At 35.4% G+C, this 19171-nt stretch overlaps 1 protein-coding gene across 1 annotated transcript in view; it reads right to left on the bottom strand.

The window, feature by feature from the left end:
- The window catches only part of LOC138713513 (otoferlin-like), a 1213561-nt gene that overhangs the window by 170697 nt on the left and 1023693 nt on the right, over window positions 1–19171 (bottom strand). Inside the window, exon 5 of the mRNA XM_069845682.1 lies at window positions 8087–8326. Coding sequence (XP_069701783.1) covers window positions 8087–8326 — 240 coding nt within the window. The remainder of the gene's footprint in view (window positions 1–8086; window positions 8327–19171) is intronic.

The raw sequence follows: 19171 nt of genomic DNA, 5'->3' as shown, positions 1-19171 counted from the left end.
CTACCCATGCTCCGGCTTGTAACTGAAGAAGGCTCTGACAAAATGGATGGTCGCCCTCACCTCACTACCACTGAAAAAGATCGTCCTGACTTGATTTACAATGGTTTCCTTTATGCAAGATATCATGCAGGAGAAAGTAAAACTGACAGTGAGTGTGAAAGAAGAAATGTATGTTCGGCGCAAAGATGTTGTAGGTTCGGCGCGAGTCCATCTTGCAGTCACTACTCAAGTCAAGCGATCATTCGCACACACCTGATTGGCGGAAATGCCAAGACACTGAGGTAATGAGAGCAGTGAAAGAATTACACAGACTTCTAATGAGGCGACATTCTCTATAATAAATCGCCATGCCAAAAAATACATCAGTGAGACAAACCTGAAACTTCCCAAGACTAGGTACAACCATTATAAAAACTATTAAACGTGTAGTGGCACGGCATTTGTCACAAAATCCTATAAATTTTGAAAATTTGACAGACATAGCCTACCACGCAGATTTAGAATAGATGAGAATGAATGCCAATGGCTTCTGAAATTCTCTCCAACAAAGAATAAAATAAAATACACAGAAGTGGATAGCCAGATCAAGCGTCTTGCCGGTCGGTAGTATAAAACAACGGAGAAATCCTGCGTTGTCTCACATTATCAGATCACTGGTTCATAATTTTTCTGGAATTGTGTAATATTGTATAAATTAATAAGGTATTCACAATTGCTTTCTCCTGCAGCTTTTTGTATTTTGTACCTATGGTATTTGCACTTCATCTTAAGAGAACTCGAGGCAAACATGTGGGGACAAATATTCTGTTTACTCACTTTACTTACAAATGACTTTTAAAGAACCCAGAGATTCAATGCCACCCTCTCAAAAGCCCGCCATCAGTTCCTATCCTGAGCAAGATTAATTCAGTCCCTAGCGTCATATCCCAACTACATTTTAATATTATTCTCCCATTTACATCTCAGCTTCCCCGAAAGTTATTTTCTGTCACATAATTTCAGCTAACACTCTATATGCATTTCTGGATTCACCCATACATTATATATGCTCTGCCCATCTCAAATGTCTTGATTAAATGTTCCCTATTATGTTAGGTGAAGACTGAAGAATACAATGTGTGCAGTTCTGCGTTGTGTAACTTTCTCCATTCTCCTGTAATTTCATCCTCTTAGTTCCAGATATTTTCCTAAACACCTTATTCTCGAACACGATTCACCTCTGTTTCTATCAAGTTTCACAACCATACGGAACAACCGGTAATATAAATGTTTTATAAATTCTAACATTCAGTTTTTAAGCAAACTCGATGACAAAATCTTCTCAACAGAATAATAACAGGCATTTCCCATATTTATTCTATGTTCGATTTCCTCTTGAGTGACATTTATATTTTTGTTACTGTTGCTCCAGGGTATTTGGATTTTCCATTTTTTCCTTTATCACATACCCTGTTCAATATGTACTAGGATGATTTAGTAAAGAACTGTTTTCAGAACATGGGAGGTGTGATAGTAGGAGGAAGAAGAATAAAGAGCATAAGATTATCTGATGATATAGCGTTGTTAGCAGAAGAGATGTTACTAAGGAATATGCTACTGGAGCTAAATGACAGATTTGGGCAGTATGGGATGAAGATAAATGCAATTAAGACGAAGACCATGGTCATAGGAAGAACAATAAAGAAGGTAAACTTGCGAATTCTAAATGAGGCAATAGGGCAAGTCGACAGTTTCAAATACTTGGGGTGTACAAGCAGTAAGATGAGCTGCTGCCAGGAAGTCAAAAGGAGGATAGCAATGACAAAGAAGCTTTTAATAGAAAAAGGAGGATCTTCTGCGGACCGCTGGAGAAAGAACTAAGGAAGAGATTACTAAGTGTTTTGTATGGAGTGTGGAGTTGTATGGGGCAGAAACATGGACATTACGACGAAGTGAAGAGAAGTGAATAGAAGCATTTGAAATGTGGATATCGAGAAGAATGGAACGTGTGAAGTGAACAGACAATAAGAAATGAAGTTGTATTGGAAAGAGTGGGTGAAGAAAGAATGATGCTAAAACTGATCAGGAAGAGGAAGAGAAATTGTCTAGGTCACTGTCTGAGAAGAAACTGTCTACTGAAAGATGCACTGGAAGGAATGGTGAACGGAAAAAGAGTTCGGGACAGAAGAAGATACCAGTTGATAGACGACGTTAAGATATGACGATCATATGAGGAATCAAAGAGGAAGGCAGAAAATAGGAAAGATTGGAGAATGCTGGGTTTGCATTGAAAGACCCGCTCTTGGGCAGAACAGTAAATGAATGAATGAATTTCAGACTATTTTCCGTGAGCAAAGAATAATTAAATAAAGATGGGAGGCGAATTGAATGCAATTCATAAGCCATAACATATATACTATTTTATATCTTTATACGGTAACATTTTCACGTCTATTGTATGCCCAATTTAAAACCTTTACGTTCAACAGCACTTAAATTGCCTGGACTACTTGTTTCCGACATGCAGTTCGGAAAGCAGTGGCTAAAGAATCTTTTGGGAAGTAATTCGTAACACTGCTAATTGCTATTACGTACAGTATATTAAAAATAAAATATATAGCTTTATTTCAAAACGTTTCCTGGATCGAAACATGTCGCTTCTTTCTGCGCTTTTTTATTTCGTATACTTACAGTTTCTCTCAATTTTCTAACGAGATTATGCATGTAAAAAGACTAATAACTTTGACAAATGAAAAAACTGACTGAAAATCTACTTCGCACATGTCCAGCAGAGTCAGTGAGAACATGAAAAACATAAATACTCCCTGTAAACCGGGAAAAGACCATTGCAATGGATCAGAGTTTTGTAAAGCAATTTTTATTACTGCACAAATCAGCACCAAATTTCCGGAATTAAATTATTATTATTATATTCATTATTATTATTATTATTAACATATTATTATTGTTATTATTATTATTATTATTATTATTATTATTATTATTATTGTTGTTGTTGTTGTTGTTGTTGTTGTTGTTGTTGTTGTTGGTAAAGTCGGGGATGATATGTTAGAGTTTGACATCAGACTCTGGAAGTAATAGCGTTCTTGGCAGGCTTTAGTTTTGTATTTCACAAAAAACCGTGCCGATAGCTCTTGCTATGGTCACCTGAAATTCCTCTGCGCGGAGAATAACTTGAGATTCTTGGCATTTCTGGTCGATGTACTGTCCGTCTTCAGCGGGTATCAGAAAACACTTGAGTCAAATTCTACCGATATTGTTCACATGGCTAATCATCAAAATATCATCTTTGTTTGAAGATCCCATCTTGGAAGTTTGGACATCGACATAAGCAGAAAGCATTACTGTACTCCAATGTCGTTTGAGACAGTTGAAGGGCACTGATCTTACTTCTGGATCTGGTTGCGGCTCTGGATCATCACAACCAAAAAGAAGTAGGCCTAAGGATCACAATCTCTACGTTACTGATAAGAGGACTTAACCGCCATAATCGTGGAGGTGAAGGAGGGCTTCATAAATTTCTTAAGCTATCGTTTCAACCTAGATGAAAGGATGATTGACATTGTGAAGCCATTTTGCGATGTCTAAGGGTGCAGATATAAAGGCTATATTTAATATCATTGACCGTGATCTCAGTCTATCAGAAATAGACCTTGAGTATCGAGATCTTAAGGGTTTGTCAAATATAGACATTCTCCGCGGCAAAATACTTGCATAAAATGTGAAATATTTTGCCTCTTCAGCCACTCTTTTTGCTCGTATTCTTGTGGCTAAGCCTCACAGTGCTGATGTGGAGTGGCTCGCGAGCTCAGATACGTCCTTGAAGAGCACGAAACGTGTCCGAATGAGTACTGACACCGAGAACCTTTATTTCTTTGTTCACTGTAACATTCCACCTCTTGTTGAATGGAATCCTTGAGAAGCAGTACTGTTGTCTGCTACGAGTTAATTTCTTACATCAGTTTTGCATAATTACTACAATAAATTGTTTACATTACTCGTACTTTCCTGTGTACTGTAACTATGTGTAACTTATAAAATTCAATTTTAGTGAATACAATGCTATTGCTTTCACTTGGTATCTGTTGTTGTCTTTTAATTTTTATTACTGCACAAATTTTGTTTTATTACTGCATAAATTGTGTATGACTGCACACTAAAAAAACTCTGCAATGGATATTGTGCGATTTTATCCCATCCTATCTTATTAATCACAATCACCGGCTACCATATAGAGCCTACAGTCTGTTTGTGGGTGAACACTGAGCCTAAAGAGAGCCAATATTATACCATCAGCATCAGACAGATTAATTGAAAACTCGAGATAACGGCACAGATAACAACAAAAGGGGATCAGATTGGTCACATTCCTGTGCTATTCATATCGTAAAATCCAACATGGAAGTGTGACTAAACTATTTAAAAAAAAAGTAAGAACCTACATAATTTCGAGGGAAAAATTGTTCCGGGGCCGTGTATTGAACGCGGGACCTTTGATTAAACGTACCAACGCTTTACCAACTGAGCTACTCGGGAACTCCACCAGACACCGATCCAATTTTTCGCTCTATGTCCACAGACCTCAAAGTGGACTGATAACCGTCAAGCAACCAACATTGAGTGCATACAAACTCTGTGTGACTTAAATTGTGGTTTTCTGTTAACGATTGATTTGCACAATACATGTCACTGTTCGTTTACAGAAAACCACAATTTAAGTCACATAGAGTTAGTGTGCACTCAATGTTGATTGCTTGACGGTTGTCAGCCCACTTTGAGATCTCGCTGGCTAAATGTTACAAGTGTGTATGTAGTAATATTTCTGATGTAGACCTAGAACCTTGTAATATTGAGCCAGCGAGGGAAAAATTGGATCGGTGTCTAGTAGAGTCCCCGGTTAGCTCAGTTGGTACGTTTAACCAAAGGTTCGATACCCGGCCTCCAAACAATTTTTCCCTCGAAATTATTCAAATCAACTTTACAGGGATTTATACCTGAAAGCTTGATTTGCAAAGTAAGAACCTGTATGTGACGGAGAATTTTTTTTTTTTTTTTTACAAAAATACAAAAATGTCTCATAAAATGTAATTTCGCTCTTATTTCGAAGAAATATACAAAGAACATTTCATGTGAAATTCACATTTTATCGCGAATTAAAGAACTACAGAAAGAAACTTAAAATGATTTTAAACATAACATTACTTATTTTGATAGCATGTGAACACATTTCACATTTATCGTGACTGCGAAAATTTACCATCTCTATAATATAATATAATATAATATAATATAATATAATATAATATAATATAATATAATATAATATAATATAATATAATATAATATGCCGGTAATATAATTTGCAATTCTTTATGAATAAAAAACCATCACAGCCTAGCGATTTCGGAACTGTGCTGTTAATTGCCTCAGCAGACGAGTCTGGCTCTGATTGAACCCCGCAAGTAATTACCAATAAAGGTCACAAACCAGCGACATTCAGTGGATGTGCAATCAAGCACAATCCTCGACTGAACGCCACACTTCATCGTAACAGCCAATTACTACGAGCGCAGTGCTCTTCAGATTTTAATTGCACTATTCATACCTCACAGCTTGCTCATTTGTTTGATTGTTATGAAAGGTTGTGTAATTTAAAGGCGGGTGGATATTGCGATTCATTAATTAAAACTGAATAGGGGCAGGACAGACACGTGTGGCATGTTTGCGTTTCTTGTTCTGTGGTGTGAAAGAAAGGAAATGACATGGGAAGACGATCTGAGAGCACAGCTGTTCGTGACGGCAAATTTAAACAAACTGAACAAGACCAAAGAATATAATACGAAAAGTAAAGCGTGGCCAGCTATGGAAATCATTTACTGGATTCAGACCAACCGTTTTGTAATCGGTTATTTAACGACAATGTATCAACTGCGTCTTGCTCTATTACAGTTGAAAAACGTTTATGGGCTGTAAGTAAAACACGATCCGTTTTATGAACTTTTGCGAGTCATGACAACTTTGTATCTCTTCTAAATTTCAAGTCACTTGATGTTTTCGTCTATTTACTTTATTACCAAAAGGATACAGTATTACGGTATATAATAACATTAAACACAAATTAACTACCAATCACATTAACAAAAATTAGGAGGCAGTGATAAATTATCCTGAATAAGAAAACTAACCCCAATGGACTGTGTTTGTTTGCTGCCTTCTATCTCAAATGAATTAAGCAACACCAGTTTTTTTCGGATTAGTATTTTGAACTGTTATATTGTACTCAATTAGATACACCTTATGCTTTTATTGTAAAATAGGATCAAATAAAATTAGAGATTATAAAAGAAGAGGCCAGTTTCTATCTGATGCTTTTGCAATTCATTGCGGGCTAAAGCAAGGAGATGCATTATCATCTTTACCTTTTAACTTCGCTCTATAATATGTCATTAGGAAAGTTCAGGATAACAGATAGGGTTTGGAATTGAACGGGTTGCATCAGCTTCTTGTCTATGCGGATGACGTGAATATGTTAGGAGAAAATCCACAAACGATTAGGGAAAATACGGAAATTTTACTTGACGCAAGTAAAGCGTTAGGTTTGGAAGTAAATCCTGAAAAAACAAAGTATATGATTATGTCTCGTGACCAGAATATTGTACGAAATGGAAATATAAAAATTGGAGATTTATTTTTCGAAGAGGTGGAAAAATTGAAATATCTTGGAGCAATAGTAACAAATATAAATGACAGTCGGGAGGAAATTAAACGCGGAATAAATATGTGAAATGTGTGTTATTCGCTTGAGAAGCTTTTGTCATCTAGTCTGGTGTCACAAAATCTGAAAGTTAGAATTTATAAAACAGTTAGGTATATTACCGGTTGTTCTGTATGGATGTGAAACTTGGACTCTCACTGTGAGAGAGGAACAGAGATTAACGGTATTTGAGAATAAGGTTCTTAGGAAAATATTTGGAGCTAAGAGGGATGAAGTTACAGGAGAATGGAGAAAGTTACACAACGCAGAACTGCACGCTTTGTATTCTTCACCTGACATAATTAGGAACATTAAATCCAGACGTTTGAGATGGGCAAGGGTTGTAGAACGTATGGGCGAATCCAGAAATGCATATAGAGTGCTAGTTGGGAGACCGGAGGGAAAAAGATTTTTGAGGAGGCGGAGACGTAGATGGGAGGATAATATTAAAATGGATTTGAGGAAGGTGGGATATGATGATAGAGACTGGATTAATCTTGCACAGGATAGGGACCAATGGCGGGCTTATGTGAGGGCGGCAATGAACCTGCGGGTTCCTTAAAAACCCCTTGTAAGTAAGTAAGTAAGTAAGTATGAAAGAAAAGATGTCGGAACAGGTCTATTGTCTAGCCATGTGATGGTTATTGCAACAGCCAGGCCTGGAAATTCACACATCTGCGTCGTTTTGAAAGCGATATAATAACTACATACTAATAAATTTCAACTAAACAATGCCTTCCATTGTGTACAACTTCATAATGTTCGTGTGATTTTTAATATAGACCTATAGACTCTAAATTTACATAATAAATTTTAATGCTTTTACCACAATGCGGACATAATCAAATTGCTGGAGGGAAATTGGGACGTACAATACCGCATCCTTGAGTTGAAAACGAAAACAACACTTGAAAGCCTCGTCTATGTTGAAAAGGAACTACAATTTTTTCCTTTCGAATTAAGAACTCGCCACTTTTCATTCCGGTTGGGAACTCGTCAATTTTTTATTCCGGTTAGGAACTCGTCATTGTCATTCCGATTGCGAACTCGTCAATTTTATCATTCCGGCTTGAAACTCGTTAATTTTTTATCCCGGTTAGGAACTCGTCATTGTCATTCCGGTTGGGAACTCGTCATTGTTGTCATTCCGGTTGGGAACTCGTCATTTTTTCATTCAGACTGGAAGCTCGTTATGCAATATTCATCATCCCTCCGAGTTTGGTGCAGAGTTCCTGAATCAACCTGCATACTTAAAATCTGTAAAAAAAATTGTAACTACAGCATTTGGACCTTTTAATAAAGTTTGTTTGGCTGTCCTGAGACCTGACTCACCGTCTGGTGCGTTGGCTGCGATCCCCTGACGTGGGACTGAGTGACAGCTGACTGCCGTTGTCGGACGACAGGGAGGATACGCTGCTGTCCCGCGACACAGGGGCCATGCCGCCTGCCGTGTGCCGGGGACCTGACTCCCTTTCTCCACGCAGCAGGGCCCGGTTCTCTTCGGCGTCCGAGTCCCGTGGAGGTCTCTGCTTACCCAGCCTCATCAGGCTCTTAACACTCTTCAGCGTCGAGCTGCTGCAACAGACGGGCACACTAATCAATCTACCTATATCTACTGCGAATGCTGTTTGTTTTCGAGTCATTCGTTATAAAACTTACAGTCACGTACGTTCTACACATATATAAACAAACAAATGAATAATCTATACTAATAATAAATCTGTAGCCGAAATTTTTCTGGTAATTTTCGATTTTCCAAAAATAATTAGTCCTAACATATATAATTAACCACCCTGAAACCGAAAATCGCTTTGTTGAAATTTTTGTTTGTATGTCTGTCTGTCTGTCTGTCTATCTGTCTGCCTGTATGTTTGTTACCTTTTTCACGCGATAATGGCTGAACGGATTTCGATGAAAATTGGAATATAAATTAAGTTCGTTGTAACTTAGATTTTAGGCTATATGGCATTCAAAATACATTATTTAAATGGGGGATTATAAGGGGGTCTGAATTAAATAAATCGAAATATCTCACTTATTACTGATTTTTGTGAAAAATGTTACATAACAAAAGTTTCTTTAAAAATAATTGGCGATAAGTTTTATTCCTTGAAACATTTTGATAGGACTGATATTTAATGAGATAAATGAGTTTTAAAATTAAAATAACTGCCATCTAAGGCTGTGTAATGAATTAAAAAACAAATGACTTCGTCTATAAGGGGCCTTGGACAGCAACAATCGAAAGCTATGAAAGATAGCCTACAGAGAATGTTTCTGTGTTTGTATGAAGTAATATCGGAAGCTAAATTAACCGATTTGTATAATTAATTATTATTTCACCATTGGAAAGTGTAGTTTCTCTAGATGGACATAATTCTATAATGTTATTAAAGTAACTTCTGATTATAATATAATATAATATATAATATAATATAATATAATATAATATAATATAATATAATATAATATAATATAATATAATATAATTTAAGTTATTTGAAGGGTTCAGAACCATAGTGGGCCAAGCGCCATTTACTGAATACGAAGAAAACAAGGGTTAAAATTAATTTATTACCATAATTCAATGGAAGCCTATAACAAGTAAAATAAAATATACACATTAAACCTAAATGATGTCAATCTTCATTGAACTATGGTTGCATGTAATAAAAATTAAGAAACATGTTAAAGGAATTGTCATTGCACCAAATGAGTGTCTCTGGACCAAAATGATCGCATTTTAATTATTTGGATGCAATTTAAATTAAGTAACATATTAAACGATTTATCCTTCTATCAAACACGAATGTTCCCTGGATCAAATGTCCTATTTTAATTATGTAATTACTTTATATTTATTTCTAACGGGTGCAGCGGAGCGCACGGGTACGGCTAGTAAATAATAATATTAACAGCCCATGGACAAGGCATGTAACACGTATGGGCGAATCCAGAAATGCATATAGAGTGTTAGTGAGGAGGCCTGAGAGAAAAAGACTTTTGGGGAAGCCGAGACGTAGATGGGAGGATAATATTAAAATGAATTTGAAGGAGGTGGGATATGATGATTAGGGCCGTGACATCGGTATAAGCTATTTGTATTAGATTGAAGGTGAACACATGACGCCGGACAGAATGTAGTCGACGTGTTTCAAGTACAGGCAGCGGAAGCGAATTTGACACACACGTGTTTTGTATACGATTATTGCGTATTATAAAATCAAGGCAATACAATCATTGAATAATAAGGGTTAATATCGGAAAAGTCTAAAATGCTGGTGAGGTTGAGAATAATTGTTGGAAATCGTACTTAAATTGTCACAAATGTGGTAAAACATGAGTCTGAAAAGATGTTTTTTTTTTTTTAAATATTTAGAATTTTGGATTACAGTTTTAGAATGCCGATAACGTATATGCCGTACAATTTTGCTTTCCCTATATTTAACTGTTACATTAATTTAGTTATCACATCTATTCCGTGCCTTACTTTCCTTGCATGTTGTTTGCCTGGTTTCGGTTCCTGCTGCAATAAACAACATTCATTTTCGAAGTTTCAAAGTAAAATGACCGCCGAATGTAGAATAGAATAACCTTGTATGCGGAAAAACTGCGTTCAACATTGGCTGAAACTAAGGGCGCATATGTAAAATATTTCACATCATCCATTTCTACATCAAGTTGATAACAATCGCACTTGTCATCTGACAAAACTCTTGCAATTTTGTATAATGAATTGAATTTTTGTATTACTGTGTTCATTTTCGCACACACCTTTTTGCTTATATCATCTTGCAGATCATTCACTTTTGAGATGAGATTATTTACTATGGAAATTTTCTCCACCAATTTCACACCAGTCTTTTCAAGACATTCGATTGTAGAGGGGATAAATCCAAAATTAGATGAAATATATTGACACTGTTTTTTAATATTTGGGTCACCAAGAAGAGTTTGGGAATTAATTGTGGAAGCTGCATCGTTTCCGTCAAACATCTGTATGACTCCTTTTAACCTTATATCCAATGATTGTATTGTCTTGATTTTATAATACGCAATAATTGTATCAAAACACGGAAAGTGCTTGCTTAGGCGTGTGTCAAATCCGCTTCCGTTGCTTGTACTTGAAAGACATGTTCACCTTCAATCGACCTGAAACTAATACAAATATACCGATGTCACGGTCTTAATGATGACAGAGACTGGATTAATCTTGCACAGGATAGGGACCGATGACGGACTTATGTGAGGGCGGCAATGAACCTGCGGGTTCCTTAAAAGCCATTTGTAAGTAAGTAAGTATGTAAGTAAGTAAGTATTATTTTATAAATAAATGTTCTTTTAGAGTTTTAGATAAGTGTGTGTATTTTAGCATGTTAAGAGTTTATAAACATGGACTTTAAAATAATAAAAAGTAACAGAGGAGAAAACATGGAAGTATACAATGAAACGTAGGTACCATGAAAATATTTCATCATATTATGTAATAAATAAAAAAAATCATACAACATTGAAAAGAAAGGCAACATATGTACATTTCAATTACGACAGAGTTGGCTTAGGAAAATTAAAGGAAACAGTATATCAAACCAGGAGCTCCTAAATAAAACATCTGAAACTCCAAAGCGGTTGAAAACTTCATTTTTTTTTATTTATCACAAGATGTTTTTGGAGAACTAATAACAAAGGACACTCCTGTTAGTGAATGTTTTGAATTTTCTCATTAATTATATTCTGGAAAATTATATCAATCTTTCTCCGTTAATAATGAGTTGAAGCACCACAATTTCGAACTGTATGAACTGCAGATGCGGCAGAATGTTACCAGAATAGACTGAAGCATGAATTTTTTTAAGACATATCCACCTATCTTCATAGTCATAGATGTATTAAAATAAAAACATAGACTACATTGAGGTATTAAAAATGTGAGAAATATAAAAGACAGTAAAAAAGCGGAATGGACAAACACATAAGAAACTATTCTTCTTGAATCAGTTTGAACTTCGAATGGGATAACCCTCATACAATACTTGAGGAACATGGGATACCAAGAATAAGTGAGCACAGATTTAAATTTTCATTGCAGTGGTGCCATGCGACGAAATGAAAAATATTTATGTGCTAACATAAAAAAAAAACAAACAAATTAAATTGCTACAAAATAACCGATGGCCATATTTCTTTTACTATACTTTTAAGCAGAACACAGTGTATTACAACCTTTTGCGTTTCTTAGCTAGTTCCTTGAGTTCATAATTTTCATTCACATAAATTTTCTCATGTAGTATGTATGTTCATCAGAGTCAGTGGATTAAGGTACTCCACCCCTGCGCTGTTCCTAAGATAGGCCTATTTTTCTCTTGGTGATAAACTGACCTTTCAGAAGTACGAGTAATTACAGGGACAGTTTCCATTATTGTGAACAAGCTGTGTATTTTATTGGAAGTAAGTCACTGTTATAATGATGCAGAGCTCCAATAGCAATTTTTTTTCTGGGGGGGGGTTACCCCTAAAATCCCCTCCGTCGCTGGGCCAGTGGCATATACATGATTATAAAATAAAATACACTACAATATTAAAAATGTACATATTATATTTTATTATTTTAATTCGTATATAGACGTTTCATGCAAACACCTCTAATGTTTGCACATACCTGAGCACGACGTACACACGACTGACGAATTCGCTCAAACAGCACGTTGTCATCACGGATCAACTGGCATGCATTTTGAACACGTTGCAGTAGCTCCTCTGCGTCATTCAGTGGTGTTACATAGATGACAGTCTTCAAATGATCCCAAAAATAAAAATCTAATGGGGTGAAGTCAGGTGATCTGTGTGGCCAATTCACTGGTCCACCGTGTCCACTTCATTGCTCTTGGAATTTTTAATTGAGATGCTCGCAGACAATAAAGGAGAAGTGCGCTGGTGCGCTATCGTGCATAAGCCACATTTCCCTTCTTACATTTAGGGGTACGTCCTCGAGCAAAATTGGCAAGTCCGTTCTTAAGATTTGGTAGCACATGTGGGGCAATGATCCTGTCACCAAGAATTCCGGCCCAGACATTAATGTTAAATCTGTGCTGAAGAGAATAGCTTAAGGATCGATGGTCGCCCAGACATGCTCGTTATGAAAGTTAAATACACCTTCCCTTGTGAATTCTGCATCATATATAAATAACAATTTTGTAATGAATGCAGGATCAACGTCCAATTGTCGTAAAAACCATTGGCAGTACCATAAACGAGTAGAATGGTCAGGTGGAATGAATTATTACATTGACTGGTAGTGGTAAGGAAAATATCGTTCGCGTCGTAGAATTCGACTAACAGAATTTTGATATGTGTTCACTATAGCAGCAATCCTCCTGGTGGTAGTACTTGGATTTTCTTTCACGGCTTCAAGGACTCCTTCTTCCACATGTAGTCTCCTTGGTCGATCAACCACATGACGTCTGGACAGCGATCCTGTCTTGCGGGAACGTCGAATATGGGTGCGGATGGGAAACGTCTATTCAGAAACTTCTCCGCGTATCTACGACGTGCAGCATCTGCATTGCATAGAATTTCACCGTATGTTAGATGAATGTCCATGGATGGGCAACTCGTGCTCACAAAGTGCTAAAAACCTTGAAAGAGAGAAAGACGGACGGAGCCAGCCGCAGCAGTTACAAGTTGTTTGTAGTTTTGTTGCAAAAACAGTTCATTACCACTGTGAGCTCTGGCGGCTCATGCAGGTGGTCGTGACATCTACTCCATGATTTGAATTTCAGAACGACGCATGGTACAATAATTATAGTAATTTTAGGCAGACTGTACCTAAACACACATAACAAAATTATATTATTTCCTAGCTTTGTAAATTAGTTTAGTACTGGAAACACAAACTGAATACAACCTTTTCAAGATACAACATAGCTGCAACACGTATTTATTATTACACTATTTGTTAATATTTCTTATTATATATCTTATTTGAAATATAGAACGCGAGAATTTACAAGTCTTTGTACTTTAAAGAGTAGTCCTCTCTTCTCAGAAAGGTAATAGTCTGTATTCGCAAACAATCACAAATTTAAGGAAGTATTTTTTACATGTCACGGCAGATGAAATAAACTTAGGCTACTTCTAAGCTCTTTCTGTACATTGAGAGCTCTTACACTTTTTTCTTGTATTAAACTCTGTCTCAAGCACACAGTAGGCCTATATATGGAAGCAAAGAGTATATTTGGAAATTCTGACTTAGGCAGCGTTACGAACAGTTCGATTCCTGATTTCGCTGGAATCTGAGTGGCGTGCCGTACTATAGATTTATCAATTGAAGCTATAAACTTTCAGGATCTTCTATCGGCTGTAAGCAAAAAGGATTTCAGAAAAATCTCGATTCTTTGTGAATTGTCACTGTTTCTCCAAACTTAACAGTGAATTCTGCTGTAGGTCTTGAAGTAGGGTCTTATATTTGATAAGAAAATTTTCTTATCACTCTTCAAGATAGTTTATAGTAAAAGAAAGTGAAGTTGTCTATGTTCTACATGATACTGCCACATTTCAAATTTATTCATAAATGCTGTTAGCTAGTCGATCATATGTTGTACAATTCTGTAACTCGCACGCACAACGTGCTACCGATATTTGATATCAGTCTCACCTTCTAAAGCAGATCTAAACAGTATTTCTTTACTAAAACCGTCACTGTGTTTATTTGTAACATAAAATGTCATGCGTAAGAAAATGTAATAGAACATAATACAAGCTTCCCTCCCTTCTTAATAAAAAGAATTTTCCTCTTTCGACTCATTACCAAAGGGAAATGATCTGGGGATTATATTGTTTTTCACTTAAAACGAGCCGCCACTTACTGACACTAAAGTATACCCGCATTTATATTTAAAATAGAATAGGGTATTTCAAGAAAGGCCCAACTGACACATTTTTAATTTTATCCTGGTTTTGTGTTCATAATATGGAAAGTACGACCCAACATTATATTCAGAACACTACACAAATGGCGCCTAAAAATACCAGATATTTAAAAAAAGGACCCCATTATCGTAATACGACCGTTATTTAACTATTTGGTTTACTAATGGGATCGTTCTTGAATTATTGTAACGAGTACCATACTTTGGCTGTTGAAGTGGTTTCAATGCTTTATCATTATATAGGAAATAGCATACCTCAAAGAGTAAAATGATTGCATGTTTTCACTGATGGTAGTCGAGAGCAAAATCAAAATGTAACAATGTTGAGATTTTGGCGGTCACTTGAAATAAATTTAATTAGAGTTTCACAGAAGTTCTTCACCATTTCCCTGAAACGGGGACATAGTTACAAGCTTTGTGATAGGCACTTTGGCATGACTGAGAGAAAACAAAGGAAAATAGAAAGAGTTGAAACTTTTGAAGAGTGGAATAGTTTGATGGAAGAGAGTGGGAAGGGAGCACTTACATACTATTATAAACAAAAGTTCCAGTGTGAAAGTAAGAACTTCATGATAAGTACAAACTTTTTAAGTTTAGTGTAAAACGCAAAACTACAATGAAGGCACATATGACGTTGAATGCATTCATCACTGATGATTTTAAGATGGTAAAACAAAACATACAAATCGTAAGTATGCCCACAGAACCTGTTTAGTACAGCGCTGGCCTTCTATGCCCGAGGTTGCGGGTTCGATCCCGGGCCAGGTCGATGGCATTTAAGTGTGCTTAAATGCGACAGGCTCACGTCAGTAGATTTACTGGCATGTAAAAGAACTCCTGCGGGACAAAATTCCGGCACACCGGCGACACTGATATAACCTCGGCAGTTGCGAGCGTCATTAAATAAAACATAACATTTAGAACCTGTTTATGTAAGTGAATTACCTGTAAAAGCTCTAAAACTGGGGGATGTTTTTTGAACCTTACTACTTAATATTTATGCACTGACCCATAACAGTGGGTCTGACATTGAATATGATTCATTCATTCATAGTGTTCTGCCTAAGAGCAGGTCTTTCACTGCAAATCCAGCATTCTCTAGTCTTTTCTATTTCTGCCTTCATCTTAGTCTCCGCATCTGATCCATATATTATAAGGTCCTATATATATTTATTGTTGAATTTCTCATCTCAAAACTTTATAATGAAACTGTTAAAGCAGGTATTTTGTGTTAAGTTTGAGAAAGTAATTTTTTTTTTCAGTATAAGATAGGTAAAAAACGACCATACTACAACTTTCAATTGTCTGCAGAAAAAGTGGTAATTTCTAATAAAGTGCAATTTTTGTGAAAATGTGTGTGTGTGTGTGTGTGTGTGTGTGTGTGTATATATATATATATATATATATATATATATATATATATATATATATATATATATATATATATATATATATATATATACTCTTTCCCGTACAAGTTTCACACATTACGATTTCATTGTAGTTTGGAAAAAAACAGTTTTGTCTCTCCTGAAAAAGATAGTTTTTCTGAAGTTAGGCCCTTCTTGAAATACCCTATTCAATTATCTTATTCTATTTACCTGATTACAAGGATGATTAATTATTACATACGTTTATAAATTGTGGTGTTTCTTTTTTAATTCTCTCGCCCAAGTCATATTTTTCAATTTCAGTAACAAACAGGGTAGACAGACTTGCTTAGCTTGTTATTCTAATTAAATTATATAGAATTTCAACATTAATTAAAATATTGACGAGGGGGGAGTGCTCTGTCAAATGTTTGTAAGGGGAGGCACAATTTCTATGGGCGGCCCTGCTCTCACTCTTCTTCTTTCTTTATCTTTCTCGTTTTCACTATCTCCTTCTTTAATTTTCTTCCTTTGTTGATTATTCCCTCCGTTTTTGTTCTTTTCCCATTCGTCTTTCATTTCCTTTTATCCTTCTTCCTTTGCCGTTTTATCTTGCGATGTGTCAATCAAGTCTCAATCAATATCCTCTACTTCTACTTAGTTACATAACACAGCTGAGGGGCGTGTACTCAGATCGGATGACACTTGACCTTCAGGTTGGTCTGAGAATCCGCAGCTGGTTGTCTCAACACAGTTAAGCAATCACCGTCACTCAAGTGGCCATGCACTTCAATGAGCGAATACACACAAAAATATTATAAGTAAATAAATGCATACGTAATATATATGTATATATATATATATATATATATGTAAATGCATAGACATTAATAAGAAAATAAAGGAAATAAACATACAGATAACATTATGAATCGAGCGGGCTAGCGGGCAGAGGGCTGGCCTTGCATTCGTGAGATCCGGTCCGGGGTTCGATCCCAGCGGCTGGCAATCCTAACTGAGGTTTTTCATGGTTTCCTCAGTTATTTCCAGGCAAATGCCGGGATTGTACTTCTTGAAAGTCCGGCCATGGACGGCGATCCTTGCCTTAATCCTTTCATATGTGTGAGTGAATGCTGTGTAATGTTTTAAATATTTGTGTTGTATCGGAGGTTGCCCTGGCATTGAGCTAGGGTTACCATCCGTCCGGCAAAAGGAGGATATGTCTTCTTTTTTAATTATTTTATCCTGTTCGGCAGAAAATTAAAAAAAAAAATTTGAAATGTCTGGCATTTCGCATTTCAACTAGAATTAATATGAATATTGAACAATGTGCGATATTATGCATAGAATATTTAAACAAATGGTGGAAACCTATGAAAGAATTTAACTGCTTTCGATGGTTGAAGCTGGACCACATAAAAAAACATAAAATATGATGAACTATTGATATGCATTGAATTCTTACACTTTAAAAATGTCACTATTCATGATCCTAAGCTATTTTATCAATTTTATTCTGCAATAGTTCTGCGAGCACTGAAACTTTCTCAGAACTATTAAAAATATGTCAATTCTATTTATTTATCCCAAGTCACAATGGAAGTGCTTACAGAGTATTTTCCTTAATACCTGCTCAATGGACAAAAGAACCAAATTGCATGCTAATGGAGACAGATGTATCATCATAGTGAAATATAATTTCAAAGACATGTCCTGTGAACAATTCCATAGTTATTTGTTACAAGATAGAAGTTTGTCTCTTCAGGCTCCTGTGTACAAAGTGGGCTCCACAGATAAGTAGGGTACAGATGTAATATTGATCCAGAAACTAGTGAGAAAAATAACTAAGGTGAGTCATTGTTTTTATCTTTAATTTTGTTCATACCAATTTTTAAAAAGTCCTCCTTTTTTCAGCCATGCCCTCTTATTTTAGATTCCATGTCCTCCTATAGAATTTCTTCTCATGGTAACTCTACATTGAGCTGATCCCTCATCTGGGGAGGCCCTCCATGTCCTTGTGTGGTCAAAAAAGTATGTATGTGATCCAATAGGTTAATTCCTCTCCCGACAGGTCGCGGCCCTGTAAGGCCCGTGTGGCGTGGGTCGTGTAAATGAACCTAAAAGGGAGAGGTTAAACTAAGGTAAAGAAAGAAAGAAAGAAAGAAAGAAAGAAAGAAAGAAAGAAAGAAAGAAAGAAAGAAAGAAAGAAAGAAAGAAAGAAAGAACACATTATGGAGGGATGGGAGGGAAAATCCAAAAGATGGCTAGCGTTTTCGTAAGCATTATTACGAGTTACAATAAATATATACAGTAAATGATATTGGAAATGATTACAATACACATTATAACTTACTCATGAGTTAATTACATATATCTACAACTAAAGTGTGTCTCGCGAGTCGATAGCCATACCTTATGGCTACAGCCACAAAGAAAGAGGCATGTTTATCACCTATTTGTTGGGTAGTCGCCTGTGTGATCACTAGACTTCGAAGTTAAGGCACATAAACTCTGAAGTTATGTGGACACAGAATAAAGCAGTGTTTATAGAGCAGTTGGCAAGGAAGTCCTCTCCCATCATATACACACCGTATCAGTTGTATAGTTTGCAATATAGGAAGAATAAATAAATAGATAAATAAATAAATAGATAAATAAAAATAAATAGATAGATAAATAGATAGATAAATAAATAAATAAATAGATAAATAAATAGATAAATAAATAAATAAATAGATAAATAAATAAATAGATAAATAAATAAATAAATAGATAAATAAAAATAAATAGATAAATAAATAAATAGATAAATAAATAAATAGATAAATAAATAAATAAATAGATAAATAAATAAATAAATAAATAGATAAATAAATAAACAGATAAATAATAGATAAATAAAAATAGATACAGACACATAAATAAATAAATAAATAAATAAATAAATAAATAAATAAATAAATAAATAAATAAATAAATAAATAAATAAATAAATAAATAAATAAATAAATAAATAAATAAATAAATAAATAAATAAGTAAATAGATAAATAAATAGATAAATAAATAGATAGATAAATAGATAGATAGATAGATAAATAGATAAATAGATACATAGAT

This window comes from Periplaneta americana, chromosome 14, assembly GCF_040183065.1.
Source record: "Periplaneta americana isolate PAMFEO1 chromosome 14, P.americana_PAMFEO1_priV1, whole genome shotgun sequence".
Lineage (NCBI taxonomy): Eukaryota > Metazoa > Arthropoda > Insecta > Blattodea > Blattidae > Periplaneta > Periplaneta americana.
Note: the sequence above shows the minus strand (reverse complement) of the source record. Positions and strands in the feature narration are given on the sequence as shown.